This window comes from Stegostoma tigrinum, chromosome 1 (assembly GCF_030684315.1).
Source record: "Stegostoma tigrinum isolate sSteTig4 chromosome 1, sSteTig4.hap1, whole genome shotgun sequence".
Taxonomy (NCBI): domain Eukaryota; kingdom Metazoa; phylum Chordata; class Chondrichthyes; order Orectolobiformes; family Stegostomatidae; genus Stegostoma; species Stegostoma tigrinum.
Genome location: NC_081354.1, coordinates 187,439,225 through 187,463,557, shown reverse-complemented (window position 1 = coordinate 187,463,557; position 24,333 = coordinate 187,439,225). Strand labels below are relative to the sequence as shown.

General features: G+C 48.0%; 1 protein-coding gene across 2 annotated transcripts in view; it reads right to left on the bottom strand.

Moving 5' to 3' along the window:
- Window positions 1-20,111, bottom strand: part of smyd5 (SMYD family member 5) — a 30,092-nt gene extending 9,981 nt beyond the window's left edge. The window contains exons 1-9 of one of the 2 annotated variants that reach the window (XM_048546532.1): window positions 19,997-20,109; window positions 13,457-13,565; window positions 10,739-10,878; window positions 8,705-8,826; window positions 6,083-6,152; window positions 4,554-4,658; window positions 2,890-2,952; window positions 2,051-2,121; window positions 630-736 (exon numbers count right to left, since the gene is read on the bottom strand). In XM_048546532.1, the coding sequence (XP_048402489.1) occupies window positions 630-736; window positions 2,051-2,121; window positions 2,890-2,952; window positions 4,554-4,658; window positions 6,083-6,152; window positions 8,705-8,826; window positions 10,739-10,878; window positions 13,457-13,565; window positions 19,997-20,086 (877 nt within the window). In that variant the 5' untranslated portion in view covers window positions 20,087-20,109. Of the gene's footprint in view, window positions 1-629; window positions 737-2,050; window positions 2,122-2,889; window positions 2,953-4,553; window positions 4,659-6,082; window positions 6,153-8,704; window positions 8,827-10,738; window positions 10,879-13,456; window positions 13,566-19,996 lie in introns of both variants that reach the window. The other variant, XM_048546542.1, reaches the window with a different exon arrangement.
- Between the last annotated feature and the right edge of the window lie 4,222 nt (window positions 20,112-24,333).

Genomic DNA, 24,333 nt, shown 5'->3' with positions numbered 1-24,333 from the left:
AGACAGAGACAGACACACACACACAGGCAGACAGAGACAGACACACACAGACAGACAGAGACAGACACACACACAGACAGACACACACACACACACACACAGAGACAGAGACAGACACACACACAGACAGACAGAGACAGACGCACACAGACAGACAGAGACAGAGGCACACAGGCAGACAGAGACAGAGGCACACAGGCAGACAGAGACAGACGCACACAGGCAGACAGAGACACACAGGCAGACAGAGACACACAGGCAGACAGAGACACACACACAGGCAGACAGAGACACACACACAGGCAGACAGAGACACACACACAGGCAGACAGAGACAGACACACACACACAGGCAGAGACAGACACACACACACAGACAGAGACAGACACACACACACAGACAGACACAGACACACACACAGACAGACACAGACACAGACACACACACAGACAGAGACAGACACAGACACACACACAGACAGACACACACACAGACAGACACACACACAGACAGACACACACACAGACAGACACACACACAGACAGACACACACACAGACAGACAGACAGACACCCCAATCTGAATCCCACGCGATGCACAGAAAAGCAGTATTCTCTAAGATTCCTACCTTTCTCAATGTCTTTATACAGCTGGTCTATGAAAGCATCTAGCTCTTCTCTCATCTGTACAGGAAGCTGGAGTACATCACAGCTATGGACCCACTGACTCAAGGAGCTGTCACAGAATCAGAAACACAATCAACCCATCTGTAGGCAAACATGGTGGCCATTTGGGCCCTCAAATCCATTACACAGCAAAACACAGGGTGGCCATTCAGCTGTTTGTACCTGTTCTTTATTCTATGGATCGGTACTGCCGTGTACAGTATTTCCACCTATTGCTTTGATCATGTCACTCCAAGCCTCCTCCCAGGGTAATATATAACTGCTTCAACTGGCTCACAGCCACAAGCTGTTACTGCCCACTGTGAGAGGGTGCGCTTGCTAACAGTGCCCCTACACAGGCCAGTTTGATTACAGCCTTCTGGCACCTTGTTGTGGTCTTCATCTCTATCCCCTCCCCCACCAGGAGAGAGGTTTTTCAGCTCTCTCAGTTAGCTCGCGTGCCTCAGTTTGATTGCTCCCAGATGTGTTAAACAGACGGGGTTACTTGCAGGCCAGTGACAAAGCAGAAAAGTGGCTAAACATCAGCCTCTCTCTTTCCATTCAGTCTCTGGGGGATTTGAACTCACAACCTGCATGACTGAAGGCTGTGGTTTCAGTTCCAAAAGCCAGCATACAAAGCAGGCTGCCACGCCAGCGCAGTACGGGCGGAGTGCAGCAGTGTCAGGAGGGGCTGTCTTCTGGAGGAGCCATTAAAAAAAGGACTGGACTGTCCTCTAAGGTTGACACAAACAGTCTGTTCCACCACTTTGAAGGAAGAGAGGAGTCTTCCTCACTGTCCTCAGTCAATCTTTATCCTCCAGCCAACAGCATCGGACATGGTTTTTTTGGAACGGTGTGTTTGTGGAACTCAAATTGGTGACCGTATTTTCAATTTACATCTGTAACCATACTTTAGTAAAATACTTCATTGGTTGAAAAGCTATGTGATTTTGTCACATGTGGAATATTGGCATCGCTGGCAGGTTCTGAGCTTGCTGCCTATCCCTAGCTGCCCTTGAGACGCAGATATCGGTGATCGAGAATGGCGTTATACAAACGCACATCTTTAGCTGGACCAACTGAGCAAGGCAATGTTCCGTGTGGTCGCAGCCGGGGGATGTTTCAGGAAGAGGTGGTCAGCCGTGGTTCATTCAGGCTGGGTTACCATTTACCACACTGACGGGTCTGGGCTGAGCTCAGCAGTGGCGCCACCACAGTCAAACAGCCAGGCAAGACTCACCATGCCTCACGATGTCTGACTGACACCAGTCCATCAGTGAGTGCGCAGCACGGATCGCAGCCAATGCTCAGGGTGATCGGGGGGAACCAAGCACCCCCACTATTGAGGCAAACAGATCCCCAGTCGCAAAGGGACACCACCCACCTGGTCCCGATGCCTTGCCCGTTGGTTCCAACCAACGCAAAGAGAGAGCGGAATCCCTCAGGAGTGAACCACTGTGAGAATGATGGGGGGTGGGGAGGGGTGTCGAGAAAAGGAGGGGTGCATGGGGGGGAACAAGGTGGGTAGAGCACAAGACAGGGTTGAGAGCATGAGAGGGGGATACACAAAGGGGGTGGAAAGACCGATAGATAGGGAGAGAGTCAGGGGGACAGCATTGGCGGGGGAGGCAATGTACAAGAGAGGGAGCGGGAGTGACAGAGAAAGGAGAATTGGGAGGGGATTGGAGGAAGTGCGAGAGAAAGAAAAAGGGATGTGGAAAGGAGAGGGGGGTGTGAGAGGAAGTTTGAGGGGCAAAGGTGTTGCCAGGGAGGAGGGAGGGATGGGTGGCGGGGGTGGGAGATAGATAGATAGATAGACAGACAGGCAGAAAGAATAGGTAGGAGGAGGGGTGTTGAAGGATGGGTTGTGCAAACATGGGTCAGCAAGGAGGAGGAAAGAGACAGACAGAGAGAGGGAGAGAGAGAAGAGAAAGGTTAAAATCCATTGTCAGGGAAATTCCACAAGATTGTTTATTGAGTTAGAGAGTTTGGTCATTATGTTAATCCGTTAGTTCACACTGCTGACCTGGTTAGGTCATGTTACCACACTCACCTAACAACGACCGGTTAGTTGAGGATGCTGTGTTAAACTGGCTTGGTTACCAAGTTCACCCGATTAGTTTACTGAGTGAACAGGTTAGTTTGCTGAGCTTAACTGGTTAGCCTAGGTTAGTAAGATCACCTGATTGCGAACTCAGTTGGTTTGTTATTTTGGTCGCTTACCCGGGCAAGGGTGTCCTCATAGAGAGCTTTAGCGAACAGCTGCCGTAGTGTTTCCAATTGACCCTGAAAGAAAGCAGTAAGAGATATGAAGCTGCCAATAAGAGAGATTGAAGAGGTGACAGTGGCTCAATGGTTAGCACTGCTGCTTCACAACTCCGGGGTCATGGGTTCGATTCCACCCTCGGGCGACTGTCTGGGTGGAGTTTGCACGTTCTCCCTGTGTGTGCGTAGGTTTCCTCTGCGTGCTCTGGTTTCCTCCCAAGTCCAAAGATGTGCAGACTAGGTGGATTGGCTGTGGGAAATAGAGGGTTACAGGGAGACGGTCGGACGGTCGGTCTGGGCAGGATGCTCTTTGGAGGGTTGGTGTGGACTCAATGGGCTGAACGGCCTGCTTCCAAACTGAAGGGATTCTATGAAGTTTTAAAAACAAAAATAAAACTGAAAGTAAAGAAGTTCCTGACAGTGAAAGGACATTTGGTTTATTAATGTCCTTTAGGAGGAAATCTGCAACCCTTTTAGTTGGTTTGGGCTACATGTGATTCCAAACCTATACCTCAAAAAGCTGCCTCTTTTTATTCTTTCATGGAAAGTGGTGCTGTTGGACAGGTCAGCATTTGACATCCTTCCCAGTTGCCCTTCAACTAAAAGGCTCGCCAGAACCATCTCAGAGGGCAATTAAGAGTCAACCACATTGCTGTGGATCTGGAATCACATGTAGGCCAGGCCAGGTAAAGATGGCAGTTTCCTTCCCTAAAGGGGCATTAGTGAACCAATCAATGATGGTTGTCATGGCCACCATCACTGAGTGTAGTCTTCAGTTCTAAAGTTTAGATGAATTTAAATTCTGCCAGCCGCCATGGTGAGATTTGAACCAATGTCCCCAGAATACTCATGCAGGTGAATTATGACCTTACAGTATCCTTGCTAAAACATTAATCTAGAAGGTCAACTAATGATCTGGAGACCTGGTTTTAAATCTCACCAAGTCAGATGGTGAGATCTAAATTCAAATTTTAAAAATGCTGGAATTAATGATGATCAGGAAACCACTGTTGATTGTCCGAAAAAAAACACTAGTTGACTAATATCCTTCAGGGAAGGAAATCTGCCATCCTCATCATGATCTGGCCTGCGTGGGACTTCAGACCCACCAGCAACATGGTAGACACTCAACTGCCCTCTGAAGTGGCCTAGCAAGCCAGTCAGTTCAAGGGCAGCTAGGGATGGACAATAAATGCTGGCCAGGCAGCGATACCCACGCCCCAAGAGCGACTAAGAAAGCTAAGTGTGGTGGCACCATCATTACGCCACCAAATGCTGGTTCCCTTTCTTGCAAAGCGCTCCATTGAGAAAGTCAATGGAATGGCTGTTGGAGGATGACCATCATTACCTTCTCATGGCCAACTGGAAATTGGCCACAAATGGACAGCACTGCCCGCAATCCGTGAAGGAATGGAAGGGGTAGAGGTGGGTGTCAAGGATACCGGCAGGCAGCCACAAATCCAACAGTACTCAGCTAGTTGGACAAGTTATTAACTTCTTCTTGACTTTGTCACTTGGCTTATTTAGTAGCCCCTCACTGAACTTGCCGGTCATTTTCCAAAACTCTGCGGGACACATCATGGCAACACGGAGAACGAGGTCATGCCAGTGGAAGCTCCCACCTGGAATTTGTCCCCGATCAGTTTGTGTACTATCTCCTCCTCTTCATTTGCTGTTCGGCTGCAGAACTGGGAGAAAAGCTTCACCCAGCGGCCCTTATCTTTAGCCTTGGAACAGAAAGAGAGGCAGAAACGAGGATGTTAAAGCGATCACTGCACATTTCCAAATGCCAGGCACTGGTTGGTGAACTGAGTCCAATCATGGACCCATCCCCATGCAGTTCCTTAAAAAATAATGACAGAAATTGGGAAATCTAGTGAAATAATCGTCACTCACAGAGCAAGAGTTACACCAGCTTAAAATAGTTTCATAATGTTTAGTGCGAAAGATTAATCCAGTTAGGAACTTCAGGAATTCTAACGGCCAGGGTCCATCTGGTTCACCTTATACTGTCCTGATGGTCACATGATACAACTACAAATCAGACCGAATATTGCTCGGAAACAAAACATCCCTGAATGTTTTTGTCTCTCACTCATCAGGGCACACACAAGAATGCCAAATTTCAACCCATCACAACCCAAATGGAAGCTGATTGGTTGGCAAGCAGCATCTGATTGGCCGTGGAGGAAACAGCAAGTTCCCCAAGCACCGTATAATTAAAACAAGCGCTTTCTCTGAGAAAAAACCCCAGGTAGAGTCAACTTGTGAGCCAATTAGTACCCTTTTCCATGAGCATTGTGCAAAGCAGGGTGGTATGGGAGGTTCTGCAAGTTGATAGTATTGATTCAGTCTTCATTATTCAAAAATTTCTGAAGAAGGGTCCAGACCTGAAACGTCAGCTTTCCTGCTCCTCTGGCGCTGTTTGGCCTGCTGTGTTCATTCAGCTCCGCACCTTGTTATCACAGACTACAGCATCGGCAGTTCCTACTGTCTCAAACGCAGTCATGAGGCGTGAGAGACCCCCAGTGGAGACAGCTGGGGGACCAAAATCCAAAGTTACATGCACTCCCAACATCAGGCTCATCACATCGTCCCTGATGGACTGCGTCCCTAAACGTCGCATTCTGAAAGAAATACATCCAATTCTCACATGACTGAATCAATACTATCAGCTTCCAGAGCCTTCCGTATGGCCCTGCTTTACACAGAAAGAACATTCTTTCAAAATAGACACAGTTAAACAGGAAAACAGTTGCGTTACTGAGACATGACTGACCCAAACAACATTGTATATGGAGTTGAAGATGAAATACTGATACAGCACACAAGCAGAGAACTGCCCTGCTCTGCTTTGAACTATTGCCGTAGGATCTATTACCGAGGGGAGTTTAACAACATCAGAAGGAAAGACAGCAGATTCACAAGTGCGGCTTGAGATTCATCCACAGCTATGACAGTGGATTCTGTTTTCAGGTTAAAGAGGTTATATAAATGCAAATTGTTACCGTGGCTGAGGCCAGCTGACCCAGGACAACCAAACTGAATTGACAAACCACTTTCTACATCTCATTGTGTGAAAGGAAACCTGTCATTCACCAGTTTGAGCACAACAAGACATACCTTACACAGCCTGGTAATCTCTAGTTACCTGTTTCACTATGGCAACCATCCTAGCCATCAGCATAATGCTGGCTGTTTCTGGAGGGTAATGCATGTTCCTGTAACAACCAGAAGAATATTTGTTACCACTCAATGTCCCATCACACCGCACACCGAGTGGCAAACCCACATCTGTGAATGAAACACGGTTAGGGCACGACAGCTAATTGACCAGGATACGAACACATGATTCAGTCACCATTTTAAAATCAACTATTTTCACAAGCTCAGTACAAAGCCCTACATGCAGATTGGTCCTATAAACTACCACTGTAAACTTTGTCACACTGTAATTCTACCCTCCTGCAGCTGTGGCCCTGCAATGCCCCCAATGTCCAGCAAGGACTTGATGGGCAGAATGGACTCTTTCTCTGCCATAATGACTCTGTAGCTTGGAGCTGTTTAAAATCTCTCAGCAGAGCTTCCTTTCCAACCCTATTAAAAGCTTTAAGCGCTAATGTGGATGGCGACAACTGGACCTCTCTCCACCTTCTTTAAGTTCTTCCCCAGCCCAAGGCGATGTCCTTAACCCTGGCAACGGGCAGATAACGTGGCCTTTGGGGCTCCTGCTCATAGCTGCAGACAACTTATCTATCTCCCTAATGATGCTGTCCCCTTTCATCACTACATTTCTATTTCCTCTTCCCACTTGAATAGCTCCCTGTACCAACGTGCCATGGTCAGTTTATTCATCTTCCCCACAGTCACCGCTCCAAACAACACAGTTTACAAGAACCTCACAAGTGCTGGACAGTTACAGAAACTGAGGCAGCTTGGGTATTGCCCAATATCTCTCCCACCTACAACCATACCTTCTAGTACTTGACCATCCAGCAACACCCAACCGGTCATGTCCAGTGTTATTAATTGAAATCACTTCAGTATCCCTACTTCTAACATTTTAATCTGTTATTTCCCTTTCTTTAATATCAATGTTATAACTAACAGTTTGTTTTTAAACAAAGGCTGGAGACATGAAGATAGGTCTTACTCTAACAACGGAAAATACTCAACCCAACAGCTGCATTGTTAAAGCAGGAATCAACCATCTTCCCTGGATGACTCAACAATAACACAGCCACTCTGCTGCTGTACTCACAAACATGAGTGAGATCGCAGTTCAACTCCAATTCTGGCTTTTTAAAAAAAATTCACTGACAGTATGAGGGTGTCACTGGTGAGGCAGCATTTACTGCCCATCCCAAATTCCCAAAGGGCAGTAAAAAGCCAATCACTTTGCTGTGGATCTGGGGTCACGCGTAAAGATGACAGTTTCCTTCCCTAAAGGATGTTAGTGAACCAGACGTCTTTTTCTGAAGATCAACAAAGGCTTCATTGTCATCATTAGGCTCTTAATTTCAGATTTTAAACTATATCCAAAAGCCACGATGCGCCATGGTGGGATTCAAACCCGGATACCCAGATCATTTCCGTGGTGTCTGCTATAATTGTCTAGCAATTAGGCCATGTCTCCCCTTTGAGTAACATCTGACACGGACTTCAAATGAGCAAATTCCCTCATCAACCAGCCCAATAGGTTTTAAATAGTGCCCTTCCAGGAAGGGCACAGAGGCCTTGGAGCAAGACAGCAGCAGATTCCTCCAAATACATCCCCAAAACCACTCAGTTCAAATCATCCAGGACAAAGTAGATAAGCATCTTATCCAACATCCGAAATATCTACTCAATCTACCACCGATGCTCAGCAACAGCAGCGTGTGCTAACTACAAGATGTACTGCAGAAATTCACCAAAGATCCTCACATAGCACCTTCCAAACCTACAACCACTTCCACCTGGAAGGACAAGAGCAGCAGATACATGGGAACACCACCACCTCCAAGATCTCCTCCAAACCACTCACCATCCTGACTTGGAAATACATCACTGTTCCTTCACCGTCACTGGGTCAGAAGCCTGGAACTCCCTCCCTAGGGGCATTGTGGGTCACCCTAGAGCACATGGACTACAGCAGTTTAAAACGTAGCTCACCACAAACATTGATTTCTCTTGCAAACTTGCTTAATGACTTGAGCTTCCATAGCCCTTAGAGGTATAGAATTACAAAGATTCATCAACACCTGAGTGAAGAAATGACCCCACATCTGAGTCTTCAATGGCCTGCCCCTTATCTTGAGACAATATCCCTGGTTCTGGACTCAACACTCAGTGAAAATATTCTGCTTCCACCTTGTCATGCTTGTTAGGAATTTTGTAAGACTGAGCCAGGCCACCTCTCATTCTTTGAAACTCTGGAGAAGGCAGATACAATTTTTCAATCTCTCTTCATTGGACATCCTCACAGTTCCAGGGATTAGTCTGGCAAACCTTGCTTGCACTCCCTTTATGGCATGTCTATCCCTCCTCAGATAAGGAGACCGTATATAATACTCTAGGAGTGTTCAGAAACCAAGACTCCACACACAACTGCAGCGACCTATGATTACACATGTACTCAAATCGCCTTGAAAGAAATGGCAATGTACCACTCTGTCTTTGTAATTGCTGGCTGTAGCAGCACCCCGCCCCGCCGGACTCTTGGAGCAACAACGCTCTGACAAGTTCATGGTTCATGCAATCACACACAAAGATCAGAGACAATTTCACTCACCGCCAGGCATCCTGCAACTGGTTCAGGGGGTGCTGAGGGTCATCTTTCGAGGGGCCAAGGCATAGGACTTGGTGATACTGCTTCATTGCAGCCTGGCGGCATTCAGCACTGCAGTAGAGCTCCTGGAGAGAAAGACTGCACTGTTAGAGGGCCCGAACTGACCCTGATCACCCCCCCCCACTGTTACAGGGCCCGCACTGACCCTGATCACCTCCCCCCCCCCCCACTGTTAGAGGGCCCGCACTGACCCTGATCACCTCCCCCCCACTGTTAGAGGGCCCGCACTGACCCTGATCACTGCCCCCCCCCACTGTTAGAGGGCCCGCACTGACCCTGATCACTGCCCCCCCCCACTGTTAGAGGGCCCGCACTGACCCTGATCACTGCCCCCCCCCACTGTTAGAGGGCCCGCACTGACCCTGATCACCCCCCCCCACTGTTACAGGGCCCGCACTGACCCTGATCACCCCCCCCCACTGTTACAGGGCCCGCACTGACCCTGATCACCCCCCCCCCACTGTTAGAGGGCCCGCACTGACCCTGATCACAGCCCCCCCCACTGTTAGAGGGCCCGCACTGACCCTGATCACCCCCCCCCCCACTGTTACAGGGCCCGCACTGACCCTGATCACCCCCCCCCCACTGTTAGAGGGCCCGCACTGACCCTGATCACAGCCCCCCCCACTGTTAGAGGGCCCGCACTGACCCTGATCACCCCCCCCCCCACTGTTACAGGGCCCGCACTGACCCTGATCACCCCCCCCCCCACTGTTAGAGGGCCCGCACTGACCCTGATCACCCCACCCCCCCCCACTGTTACAGGGCCCACACTGACCCTGATCACCCCCCCCCCCACTGTTACAGGGCCCACACTGACCCTGATCACCCCCCCCCCCACTGTTACAGGGCCCGCACTGACCCTGATCACCCCCCCCCCCCCCACTGTTACAGGGCCCGCACTGACCCTGATCACCCCCCCCCCCACTGTTACAGGGCCCGCACTGACCCTGATCACCCCCCCCCCCACTGTTACAGGGCCCACACTGACCCTGATCACTGCCCCCCCCCCACTGTTCGAAGGCCCGAACTGACCCTGATCACTGCCCCCCCACTGTTAGAGGGCCCGCACTGACCCTGATCACCCCCCCCCCACTGTTAGAGGGCCCGCACTGACCCTGATCACTGCCCCCCCCCCCCCCCACTGTTAGAGGGCCCACACTGACCCTGATCACCCCCCCCCCCCCACTGTTACAGGGCCCGCACTGACCCTGATCACTGCCCCCCCCCCACTGTTACAGGGCCCGCACTGACCCTGATCACCCCCCCCCCCCACAGTTACAGGGCCCGCACTGACCCTGATCACACCCCCCCCACTGTTAGAGGGCCCGCACTGACCCTGATCACCCCCCCCCCACTGTTAGAGGGCCCACACTGACCCTGATCACCCCCCCCCCCCACTGTTACAGGGCCCACACTGACCCTGATCACTGCCCCCCCCCACTGTTACAGGGCCCGCACTGACCCTGATCACCCCCCCCCCCACAGTTACAGGGCCCGCACTGACCCTGATCACCACCCCCCCCACTGTTAGAGGGCCCACACTGACCCTGATCACCACCCCCCCCACTGTTAGAGGGCCCACACTGACCCTGATCACCCCCCCCCCCCACAGTTACAGGGCCCGCACTGACCCTGATCACCCCCCCCCCACTGTTCGAAGGCCCGAACTGACCCTGATCACTGCCCCCCCACTGTTAGAGGGCCCACACTGACCCTGATCACCACCCACCACCTGTTAAACAACCCAGGCACCATTCTCTAGCATATACTCCTCCCTTGCTCTGTCTCAGTAGATCTTTCTGTGGTGGACAGTCTGCAGACAAAGTTGCAGTCCCACCTGGACACATCCACTTGCTCACCGGCAGCTTGTCCCCCTCCCTCCATGTGATTCTTGCTGTAAGCACACGTTATTCCAAGGTGGATTCACTGAACAGAGAGAGTGAGCCCTGTGCACTGTGTTGGCAGGTCCATTACCATGCAGGCGGGACAGGTATCCAGGAGCTCCTTCCGAACGCTGCACTGTTCAGGATGTGGGAGGATCAAGGTGGGGTTTCCCGACAGTCTGCGGCTGTTCTCCTCAGCTGTTTCCAGGGACTTCATACAGTAATCACACGCTGCAGAGAAATTCAACAACATGAGATCACTGCACCTATTTCAAATTTCCTTCTTCACTGTCCCCATCAAACACTCCCAGGGCAGGGACAGTACGGGGTTAGATACAGGGTAAAGCTCTCTTTCTCTTCATTGAGGTTTCTGGAAACAATCTTGTGGAGAACTGCTGTGACTCTCCCAAACTGAAGGCATCAATCAGATTCTCTGTCGGAGTACTACTGGACAAGTGACCATGGGGAATGGTTGTCAGGTAGTTCTTTAGCTGGACTAATGTCCAGAGGCCAAAGCTACTGATCCCAGACATCAGATAAAATCCTAGATGGCAGCTTATGAAATTAAATTCCATAAAACTGGAATAAAAGCACATCACAGCCATAGTGATGTAAAATAAATGGTTATGATGTGAGTTACTCATTCATTAGGGCACAGAGTGGTTACAGCACAGAGAATGGTCACTTGGACTGTTGTGTCTGCACTCCAGACCCATAACTGCAATGACCATGCAGATCTTGTTTGTATTAATGAGCTCCTTAAAGTGGGCAGACTGGGGAGAATGCTGAAATTGACAACAGTACCCATATTTATATGAATCATTTTTAAAAATTTATTCATGTTTGTGGGATGTTGGTCTCACAAGCTGGGCCCAGTCCATTGTTGCCTCTTGAGAAGGTGGGGGTGAGCTGCCATCTTGAGCCGCTGCAGTCCTCCTGCTGTGGGTTCACCCACAATGTTCTGAGGGAGAGAATTCCAGGATTTTGACCCAGCGACAGTGTAGGAATGGTGATACATTTCGAAGTCAGGATGGTAAATGGCTCAGAGGGGAACTTGCAGGGGGTGGTGTTCCCATGTGTCTGTTGCCCTTGTCCTTCTAGATGGAAGTGTTTGTGGGTTTGGAAGGTGCTGACTGAGAATCTTTGGTGAATATCTGCAGCGCATCTTGTAGATAGTACACACTGCTGCTACCGAGCGTCGGTGGTGGGGGGAGTGGATGCTTGTGGATGTGGTGCCAATCAAGCGGCTGCTTTGTCCTGGATGGTGTCGAGCTTCTTGAGTGTTGTTGGGGCTGCCCCCATCCAGGCAAGTGGGGGGTATCCCATCACACTCCTGACTTGTGCCTTGTAGATGGTGGGCAGGCTTTGGGGAATCAGGAGGTGAGTTACTTGCCGCAGTATTCCCAGCTTCTGGCCTATTCTTGTAGCCTCTGTGTTTATGTGGTGGGCCCGGTTGAGTTTCTGGTCAATGGTAACCCCCAGGATGTTGACAGTGGGGGATTCAGTGATGGTAACACCATTGAATGTCAAGGGACAGTGGTAGGATCATCTCTTATTGGTGATGGTCATGGCCTGGCATTTGTGTGGTGTGAATGTCACTTGCCACTTGTCAGCCCGAGTCCGCATATTGTCCAAATCTTGTTGCATTTGAACACAGACTGCTTCAGTATCTGAGGAGTGACGAATGGTGCTGAACATTGTGCAATCATCGGACAACATCCCCACTTCTGATCTTGTGATGGAGGGAAGGTCATTGACGAAACAGCTGAAGATGGTTGGGCCGAGGACACAATCCTGAGGAACTCCTGCAGAGATGTCCTAGAGCTGAGATGATTGACCTCCAACAATCATGACCATTTTCCTATCGTTTGCCCCTTGATACCCATTGACCCCAGTTTTTCTAGGGCTCCTTGATGCCACACTCGGTTGAATGCAGACTTGATATCAAGGGCTGTCACTCTCACCTCCCCTCTGGAATTCAGCTCTTTTGTCCATGTTTAACCGAGGCTGTAATGAGGCCAGGAGCTGAGGTTTTTTTTCTTTATTCATTCACAGGCTGAGGACATCACTGGCCAGGCAGCACTTACTGTCCATTCCTAATTGTCCAGAGAGCAGTTAAAAGAGTCAACCATATTGCTGTGGGTCCGGATTCACATGCAGCACAGACCAATTATTTGATGTCAATGAGCCAGATTTTTAATTATAGATCATAGAACAGTACAGCACAGTACAGGCCCTTCGGCCCTCGATGTTGTGCCGACCTGTCATACCGATCTCAAGCCCATCTAACCTACACTATTCCATGTACGTCCATATGCTTATCCAATGACGACTTAAATGTACCTAAAGTTGGCGAATCAATGGACAGCTCCAATCCCAGGAATTTTTAATCTCAGGGTTTAGTCTAGTCAGTTGACTTGCAAAGGTTGAGCAGTCTTTCACTGTTTTGTTGTCCCAGTGTATTAATTCCGGAATGCTTCTGGTGAGCTGAATCGCCTGTTTTTTCTGTGTTCTGTGATTTTATCTAAATCCCCTCAAACAGTGTGTACATCGCACCGGCGCATATTGTTAAGTGTGTGCATGTTGAATGGAATTGAGTGTCTACTGTGAGGGATTACACATATTGAATTGAATTACACCTGTGTATAGCACAGAATTGAATATGAAGTGGATATTATATGGATTTCTAATACAATTTGAGCACAGCGCCGCACTGTACTGTGCGCTGACCTAACCAGACGAGGGAAGTGCACTAGCTCCTTGCGTGAACCAGTGCGTTATCCCAGTTGACGCTCTCTCAGCACCTTACCTTTGTACTTGTACAAGGTATTCCAGAGGAACTGGGCTGAAACAACGGGCTGCTCCACAAAAATGGTCTCCCCCTTCCTTATATCCGTTCTGGCGAAGAGTCCTTTCCCCTTGGAAACAAAAAAGCAGCATAAATGGAGCAGTCCCATCAGAAATGCTGCAGACATTTGGTCTGTCCTGGGAGAAGGAAGAGGGCTCCAGTGGGCGCCTTGGGTATGGATTGAAAGCCCAGGAGCAGGCTGCTCATCCAAAAGATGCAATACAACACTGAACAACATTTTCCATCCACAATCTCTCTCTCATATCAATCATGACTCATTTGGGTAGTGCACTGGAAATTGAACCCCATGATTCCCAGAGAAAATGAAACTATCAGTTTGACCGAGAGACAGATACCCAGGATGAAAACAAACTGCACCCGGTTCCTTCAGTCTCAGTAAAAATAACTTTACATTGTAAAACTCTCAACTTGAACTTTACCCCTTCCAAATCCCATCCAGCACACATATCAACACAGAGAGAGGGCGAGAGAGCGAGCAACACAGATTAGCAATGGAGGGAAATAAAAGTGAGTGCAGCATTTCTGAATCACGGTCACTAGACACGTTGATTAGACAATCCTTTTCCTTGCTTTGATGTTATTGGCAAAATGATGATCATCTTTAGTTCAATGGCTATTCAGAGTCAATCCGCTTGTCTTTGGGTTTTAAATCCGCCTTCTCAGCATCTCTGCCCCTTCAGCAGGCGACAAGTGATAGTTAGTTTACAGAGAAAGGAGAGAGCACCATTGATGCAGCTGCCTTGCCAAGGTCTCCTTGCTTTTACTCTGTTTCACTTCCCTCACAGAATTCTGTTAAACTGCAGATAACAAAGTGTACAGCTGGATGAGCACAGCAGGCCAAGCAGCAAAGCTGATGTTTCGGGCCTAGACCCTTCTTCAGAAATGGGGGAGGAGAAGGGAAGGGGGTTCTGAAATAAATGGGGAGAGAGGGGGAGGTGAATTGAAGATGGATAGAGGAGAAGATAGGTGGGGAGGAGGCAGACCAGTCAAAGAGGCGGGGATGGAACCAGTAAAGGTGAGTGTAGGTGGGGAGGTAGGGGGTGGATATGGCAGTCCAGGGAGGACGGACAGTTCAAGGGGGCGGGATGAGGTTAGTAGGAAGGGAATGGGGGTGCACTTGAGCTGGGAGGAGGGGATCGATGAGAGGAAGAACAGGTTAGGAAGGCGGGGATGAGTTGGGCTGGTTTTGGGATGCGGTGGGGGGATGGGGAGATTTTGAAGCTTGTGAAGTCCACATTGACTCCATTGAACTGCAGGATTCCCAAGCAGAATATGAGTTGCTGTTCCTGCAACCTTCGGGTGGCATCATTGTGGCACTGTAGGAGGCCCATGATGGACATGTCATCTGAGGAATGGGAGGGGGAGTTAAAATGGTTCGCGACTGGGAGGTGCAGTTGTTTATTGCAAACTGAGTCGAGGTGTCCCACAAAGCGGTCCCCAAGCCTCCGCTTGGTTTCCCCAATGCAGAGGAAGCCACACCGGGTACAATGGATACAGTATACCACATTGGCAGATGAGCAGGTGAACATCTGCTTGATGTGGAAAGTCTTCTTGGGGCCTGGGTTAGGGGTGAGGGAGGAGGTGTGGGGGCAAGTGTAACACTTCCTGCAGTTGCAGGGGAAGGTGCCAGGTGTGGTGGGGTTGGAGGGGAGTGTGGAGTGAACAAGGGAGTCACGGAGAGAGTGGTCCTTCCAGAAAGCAGACAAGGGTGGGGAGGGAAAAATGTCTTTGGTGGTGAGGTTGGATTGCAGATGGCGGAAGTGTCGGAGGATGATGCATTGGATCCCGAGGTTGGTGGGGCGGTATGTGAGGACGTGGGGGATTCTCTTTTGGTGTTTATTGTGCGGACCGGGTGTGAGCGATGAGTTTCGGGAAGTGCGGGAGACACTGTCAAGGGCGTTCTCGACCATTGCGGGGGTCGGGGGGGGGGGGGAGAAGTTGCTCAACTTGAAAAACGAGGACATCTGAGATGTACGGGAGCAGATGCAGAGGAGGTGAAGGAATTGGGAATAGAGGATGGAATTTTAGACAACAGACAATAGACAGTAGGTGCTGGAGTAGGCCATTCGGCCCTTCGAGCCAGCACCTCCATTCATTATGATCATGGCTGATCATCCACAATCAGAATCCTGTTCCTGCCTTGTCCCCATAACCCTTGATTCCACGATCCTTAAGAGCTCTATCTATCTCTTTCTTGAAAGTATGCAGAGTTGGCCTCCACTGCAGCAAGGTGAGTAGGAGGAGGTGCATTCTAAGTAGCTGTGGGAGTCTCGGTTTCTAGCTGGTTACCCGAGATGGAGACTGAGAGATCCAGGAAGGTGAGGGATGTGTTGGAGATGGTCCAGGTGAACTTAATGTTGGGGTGGATGGTGTTGGTGAAGTGGATGAACTGTGCAAGCTCCTCGTGGGAGCACAGGGTGGCACTGAAACAGTCAATGTAACGGAGAAAGAGGTGGGGGTTTGGGGCCAGTGTAGGTGCGGAAGACGGACTATTCCATGTAACCTACAAAGAGGCAGGCATAGCTTGGGCCCATGCCCACCCCCTTTGTCTGTAGGGAATGGGAGGAATTAAAAAAGAGAAGTTGTTGAGGGTGAGGACGAGTTCAGCTAGGCGGATGAGGGTATCAGTGGAGGGGAACTGGTCAGGCCTGTGGGACAGGAAGAAGCGGAGGGCCTTTAGGCGATCTATATGGGGAACGCAGGTGGAGAGAAAAGAATGAGGTGTTGGGTACTGGGGAATTGGAAGTTCCGGAGGAGTTGGAGGGTGTGGGTGGTGTCATGGACGTAGGTCCAGGAACTCCCTACCGAGGGGGAGAGATGGATCTCTGTTAAACTGCACCCTGCTCAATCAGAGGTGTGTTGTTAAGCCGGGGTCTCCTGAGCCTATGGGCAACTGGTACAAATTGAAAGGCAACCAATAAACTGATTTGGGCAAAATTAGCCTGAACAGTACTAGGTAGTACCAATTTGTCTGATCATGGTGTTTACAGTAGACCTGGGTTCAAGTCCCATCTGCTTCTAAAGTGTGGCAAAATATACCTAAACAGGTTGATTTAAAAAAAGAACAGCTCTAGCTGTAGACCTGCTGAGCAGCTCCTGGGAAGCTGAAGTCTTTGAGTTCTGGAAGGACTATGGTTGCTCAGTTGAAACTTAAAGGATTTGACAGAAGGGTACCACCAGGTGTGGAGCTTGTGGCTTAATTCATCTCCAGAAGTAACAGTGTCTCATATGTAACAGTCAGAACTTCACGCATTTTCCCAAAACTCTGAACAATTCCCTGCACATTCTCCACTTTTTAAAAGTAGGATCCATTTCTCTCATTTACAGTTCATTGTCCATGAAGAATAGAAATGAAAAGATTTGGTCTCTCACAATTTAAAGCACTGAATGGATTAAATATTGGTATTTTAAGAAAGCAACTATGGGGGCAGGGAGACAGGGCTGGCTAAAGTGCACTGGAAAATTAGGTTTGGGCATAAATCTCTCAGTAGAGATGCAGTGGCAGACATTCAAGGGATATAAGAACATAAGAACTAGGAGCAGGAGTAGGCCATCTGGCCCCTCAAGCCTGCCCCACCATTTAATAAAATCATGGCTGATCTTTTTGAGACTCAGCTCCACCTACCCACCCATTCACTATAACCCTTAATTCCTTTACTGTTCAAAAATTTATCTAGCCTTGCCTTAAAAACATTCAGTGAGGAAGCTTCAGCTGCTTCACTAGGCAGGGAATTCCACAGATTCACAACCCTTTGGGTGAAGAAGTTCCTCCTGACCTCAGTCCTACATCTGCTTCCCTTTATTTTGTTGCGATGCCCTTTAGTCCTAGTTTCACCTGCTGTTGGAAACAACCTCCCTGCCTCCACCTTATCTATTCCCTTCATAATCTTATATGTTTCTATAAGATCTCTCCTCATTCTTCTGAACTCCAATGAGTATAATCCCAGTCTACTCAGTGTCTCCTCATAATCCAACCCTCTCAACTCTGGAGTCAACCGTGAGAATCTCCTCTGCACCCCCTCCAGTGCTAGTATATCTCTTTTCAAATAAGGGGACCAAAACTGCACACAGTACTCCAGGTGTGGCCTCACCAGGATCCTATACAGCTGCAGCATAGCCTCCCTGTTTTTAAACTTCATCTCTTTAGCAATGGCGGACGAAATTCCATTTGCTTTTTTGATTTCTTGCTGCACCTGCAGTTGTCCTTTTAGTGATTCATGCACAAGGGCACCCAAGTCCCTCTGCACAGCAGCGCGCTGCAATTTTTTTACCATTTAAAACATAATCCATTTTGTTGTTATTCCTCCCAAAATGGATGATCTCACACTTATCGACATTGTACTCCACCTGCCAGACCTTTGCCCACTCACTTAGACTATCTATATCCCTCTGCAGCCTTTCAGTGTCTTCTGCACACTTTGCTCTACCACTCACCTTAGTGTCATCTGCAAATTTTGACATCCCACACTTAGTCCCCAGCTCCAAATCATTTCTGTAAATTGTAAACAATATTTCAGAATACCTAGCAAAGAAACATTCCAGCAAGAGAGAGAGCACACAAGACATAGGAGGAGAAGGCCATTCAGCCCATCGAGTCTGCTCCACTATTCAGTTGGGATGTTGGCTGGTATGATCATCGTGAGATCCACTTCCCTGCCTTTTCCCCATAACCTCTGATTCACTCACTGAAAATCTGAGTATGTCAGCCTTGAATATACTTAATGGAGCCGCTTCAACAGCCCTCTTTGGTAAAGAATACTATAGATTAACTATTCTCGAAGAGAAGAAATTCCTTATCTGTCTCAAATGGGCAACCCCTTAGTCTAAGGTTGTGGCCTCTGTCCTAGACTCTCTTACAAGGAGAAATAACTTTTCAGTGTCTATCTTGTCAAATCCATGAGATATCTCATTACAATTAGATCAAGCATGGCCTTAACTGACTGTGTTCTCTTCACTCCCCAGTGATCTTTCTCTTTCTCAGTAATCATGGCCCCGCGCCTCAGCCCTTAGGGTTCTTACTGTCCCTTCCAATTCTGAGGGATCCAACTCCCCTCCCATTTCCACAGGACCTGGATTTTTACTCTTCATAAAGGAATTCCCCTATGCATTAAATGTCCCCCACTACTCCTCTCTCGACAGGATCTGAGGCCCCCACCAGGCTTGCTGGTTGCACCCCACACCTCACACGCCTCCAACCTTTCCCTCTCTCACAGGGGAGACTAACAAGCATGTTCAACCAACTCTCCGACAGAACTAAAACCACCTTCCACCCCATTCTCTGGGTGCAGACCCCAACCACCCCTCTCTCAGTGGGGGAGGGGGGGGAAAGAATCCCTCAACTCCCTCCCCCTCCCATCTGCCTCTCATTCCATGGAGTCCAATCAAATACCCCTCAACCACCCCCTATCTCACTCTGGGGGAGGGGTGTCCCTCAACCACCCCCTATCTCACTCTGGGGGAGGGGTGTCCCTCAACCACCCCCTATTTCACTCTGCAGGGGGGGGGGGGTGGGTCCATCAACCACCCACTATCTCACTCTAGGCTAATGGTAAGATTCTTGGTAGTGTAGATGAGCAGAGAGATCTCGGTGTCCATGTACACAGATCCTTGAAAGTTGCCACCCAGGTTGACAGGGCTGTTAAGAAGACATACAGTGTTTTAGCTTTTATTAATAGAGGGATCGAGTTCCAGAACCAAGAGGTTTTGCTGCAGCTGTACAAAACTCTGGTGCGGCCGCACTTGGAGTATTCTGTACAGTTCTGGTCACCGCATTATAAGAAGGATGTGGAAGCTTCGGAAAGGGTGCAGAGGAGATTTACTAGCATGTTGCCTGGTATGGAGGGAAGGTCTTATGAGGAAAGGCTGAGGGACTTGAGGCTGTTTTCATTAGAGAGAAGAAGGTTGAGAGGTGACTTAATTGAGACATAAAATAATCAGAGGGTTAGATAGGGCGGATAGGGAGAGCCTTTTTCCTAGGATGGTGACGGCGAGCACGAGGGGGCATAGCTTTAAATTGAGAGGTGAATGATATAGGACAGATGTCAGAGGTAGTTTCTTTACTCAGAGAGTAGTAAGGGAATGGAACGCTTTGCCTGCAACGGTAGTAGATTCGCCAACTTTAGGTACATTTAAGTCGTCATTGGATGAGCATATGGACGTACATGGAATAGTGTAGGTTAGATGGGCTTCAGATCAGTATGACAGGTCGGCACAACATCGAGGGCCGAAGGGCCTGTACTGTGCTGTAATGTTCTACGTTCGGATCAACCCCACAGCCTCTCTCCGTCCTGGGGGGTCAACCTCCCCTCCCCTTCCCCCGCCCCCCAGGGGTGCCAGCCAGTCCTTGCCCTCCCCACGACTCCCTGGGTACCCGCGCCCTCCAGTGGGGCCTGTCCCGGTGCAGCCCCCGTTGTTTCCTTGTCCACGGAGCAGCGAGCCCAACGCTGAGCTGGTGCTGCCCCGGGCCCCGGCCTCGCTTACCTTCAAATTACTGATGAACCGAACCTCGACCCGGGACCCGGCGGCGGGGTCCCTGCAGAACGAGAAGAGCTCGCACATGGAAGCCGCCATATTGCCGTCCTCTCAACTATGACCCCTGACCCCTTCACTTGGTTCAACCAATCAGCAGAGTCCGCCTCAACACCAAGGTCAGACCACCAGGTCAGTGGAAAATAATCAGGTTATAATCCAAATAATCATTAAAACTACAAAATATAACCCAAATAATCATTAAACTGTAAGATTTAACAAGATAATTATTAAAACTACAAAATATAACCCAAATAATCATTAAAGCTAACAAATATAAGTGCATAATAATTAAAATCACATAATATAACCCATAGAATCAACAAAATCAGAAATTACAACCCAAATTGTCATTAAAACTACAAAGTATACCCAAATAATCATTAAAATCACAAAATTTAACCAAAATAACAAAATCTCAAATAATCACTAAACATAATCACAAGTATCACTAAAACCACAAACTAAAGCTCAAAAATAACTACAGAATTATTATGATTACCACTTGATTATCAAAATTGCAAAATATAACCTAGACAATCACTAAAACCACAAAATATAGCCCAAGTAGTTATAAAATACAATCATCCAAATCTTAAAATGTAACTCAAATAATCACAGTATCACAAAATATAACTCAAATTACCTTAAAGTTGCAAAATATAACCCAGATAATCATTGAAATCAGAAACGATACCTTGAATAATGGTAAAATCACAGAATGCAATGTATATAAAGTAGGACCCAGTTAATTGCAGAACATAATGATGCCCATATCCCATGAATGAACAAATAAATAAGCAATAAATGAACAAATAAATAAACAAAACGCCATGAATAATCTCTATAAGTAACCACTATATAATCCAAGCACCAGAAATAGCAACATAATCAATCAAAATATAATGCAGTACAATAAGAGTGTTAGATGGAGTTTAATTTAGATAAATGTGAGGTGGCAGTTTTGGAAAGGCAAATCAGTGTTGGACTTTTACACTTAATGGTAAGGTCATGATGGGTGTTGCTGAACAAAGAGTCTTTGGAGTGCAGGTTTAAGGTTCCTTGAAAGTGGAGTTGCAGGCAGATCGGATAGTGAAGAAGGTGTTTGGTATGCTTGCCTTTATTGGTCAGTGCATTGTATTATAGGTGTTGGGAGGTCATGCTGGGGCTGTACAGGACATTGATCAGGCCACCATTGGAATACTGTGTGCAATTTTGGTTTCCCTGTGGGGAGAATGTAGTGAAACCTGAAAGAGTTCAGAAAAGATTTACAAGGATGTTGCCAGGGTTGGAGGGTTTGAGCTATAGGGAGAGGCTGAATAGGCTGGGGCTGTTTTATCTGGAATGTCAGAGACTGAAAGGCAACCTTATAGAAGAGGGGTGTGGATAGGATGAATAGCCAAAGTCTTTTCCCTGGGGTGGGGAATCCAAAACTAGAAGGCATAGGTTTAAGGTGAGAGGGGAAAGATTTAAAAAGGACCTACAGGGCAACTTTTTCATGCAGAGGTTGGTGAGTGTATGGAATGAGCTTCCAGAGGAAGTGGTGGAGGCTGATACAATTAAAAGGCATTTGAGTGGGGATACAATAGGAAGGCGTTAAAATATATGGGACAAATGCGGCAAATGGGACTAGATTTATCTAGGATATCTGGTGTGTGTCGATGCGTTGGACTGAAGGGTCTGTTTCCATGCTGTGCAGATCTATGACTCTGAATGATAAACACAGTTGATCAAAGTAGGATATTAGATATAGGCAGCAGAGTTTAGAATGAGTCAAAGTTATGAAGGGTAGAATGTAGAAGACGAGCCAGGAGTACATTAGAATAGTTGAATCCAGGCATAAGAAAGGCATGGATGCGGGTTTCAGCAGGAGTAGTTCTGAGGGAGAAGTGGAGATAAGTGATTTGTTATGGACATGGAAGTTGCAGTGATGGTGCAGATAAGCGGGCAGAGGCTTATCTCAGAGCAAAACGTGCCACCAAAATTGTGAGCTCTCTTAATAAAACAAAAATCTGAGGATGCTGGAGATCTGAAACAAGATTAGAAATTGCTAGAGAAATTCAGCAGGCCCGGCAGCATCTATGGAGAGAAAACGTTCATGGAGTTAACGTTTTGAGCCCAGTGACCCTTCGTCAGAACCCTACTTGTGAAGGAGGGCCACAGGACTCGAAACGTTAACTCTGTTTTCTCTCCACAGATGCTGCCAGACTTGCTGAGTTTTTCCAGTAATCTCTGATTTCCTGAACTATCTCGTTCAGCCTCAGAGTTGCCAATCAGAGGGCTAGAGTTGAGTGCAAATGATTGGAGTTTGTGAAGGGTACCAAAGACAGCCTTTCCAAAGTCAATTGGAAGAAATTTCTAGTCAGTTAGCATTAGGTATTGGATGTGAAGTCTGTCAATTGAGAGACAGTGGAGGGGCTGAGAGAGAGGTGGATGTGAAGTAGATCTAGGTGTTGTTAGGGAACGTGTGAAAGCAAAGTTGTATCTTCACTGATGCTGCTGAGGACAGCATATAGATGCGAAGTAGGCATGATCAAAGGATGAATCTTGGGGAACACAAGAGCAAATGCTCTGGGAACAGAAAGAGAAACCATTGCGATCCTGTGCCTACCATTGGATAAATAAAAATGGTGTGGTGAAGTATATGTGACATATATAATGAATATTATTTTTATGGTTTGGATTTCAAAATAGTTGCATATGGTTCTTGATTCTTTCTGGAAAAAAATTTTCAAAAAAAAAACGGTCAGGTAGCCTTTCTGAAACAGTGACTGAATTCATGATGTGCCAGAGAGCAGAGTATTGTGAAGTCCTTAAGTGTTAGTGGAAAATTGTTTTTACTGGTGTGGTTTACGATAGGTAAGGTGGGATTGAAAGCCACAGGCTTCTTTTTGATTCAGATTAATCAAAGATTGACTTTATCAAAATTAGAGGTTGAAAATTTTTAGGGCATCTCAGAGGAGACCTGAATGGGGTTAGAACCAACGATAGTCTCTCTCATGGAAAGGATGTTTTTCTGGAACAGTTCAGGGAATAGACTACTTCAGTTGAGAAGTGTAATTTGTACAACTTCCATATCTGGACTGTTTCATTAGAAATCTGCAGGTTATTCAAAGCTGAAGAAGTCTAATGTCTCAGTTTTTGTGGGTATCATGTAAAATGACTCCCAGTACACAGGATAGAAACGGGGAGAATCAGTTAAGTCAAACTTAAAGATTTGATATAGAGGGGGTACCTTCTCAGCATTTGAATCTCTGTGAAGTGGTGATGTGGGGAGTGGAAAAGAAATTTACTTTCCCACATGTTTTAAGATCCTTCTGTGTTCTGCACTTAGCTTTTTTTTGGAAAAATTTCTCGTCTTTTACAACATAGAACAGTTCCAGGTCCTATGTTACCATTGGCCAGAAACTGAACTGGACTCGCCACAAGAGCAGGTCGGACTCGAGGAATCCAGCAGCAAGTAACTCATCTCCTGACTTGCCAAACCCTGTCTACCATCTACAAGGCACAAGTCAGGAGTGTGCTGGAATACTCCCCAATTGCCTGGATGATGCAACTCCAACTCAAGATGCTTGACACCTTCCAGAAAAAAGCAGTCCCGCTTGATTGGCACCATATCCACTCCCTCCACCACCGACGCTCAGTAGCAGCAGTGTGTACTATCTACAAGATGCGCTGCAGAAATTCACCAAAGATCCTCAGACAGCACCTTCCAAACCCACGACCGCTTCAACCTAGAAGGACAAGGGCAGCAGACACATGGGAACACCCCCCTCCAACAAGTTCCCCGCCAAGCCACTCACCATCCTGACTTGGAAATATGTCACCGTTCCTACACTGTCGCTGGGTCAAAATCCTGGAATTCCCTCCCTAATGGCATTGTGGGTCAACCCACCGCAGATGGACTGCAGTGGTTCAAGAAGGCAGCTCACCCCCACCTTCTCAAGGGGGCAACTAAGGATGAGCCAGAAATGCTGGCCTAGCCAGGGACATTCACATCCCAGAAATGATTAGAAAGCAAAGAAAGAATTGAAAGTCAGCCACATTGTTGTGGATCTGGAGTCACAAGTAGGCCAGGCCAGGATGGCAGATTTCCTTCCCTAAAGGGCATTAGCAATCCAGATGAGATTTTCTGACAACTGGTAATCAGCAGATTCTTAAATCCATCTGCCACAGCTTAGGTCCCCAAAACATTAGCATAGTTTCTGGTTTAATAGCCTGGCGACAATAGCACTCAGCCGAAATCATTCAGTTCTCTGTTACCCCTTCAAGGATGGAGGGAGAGCGAG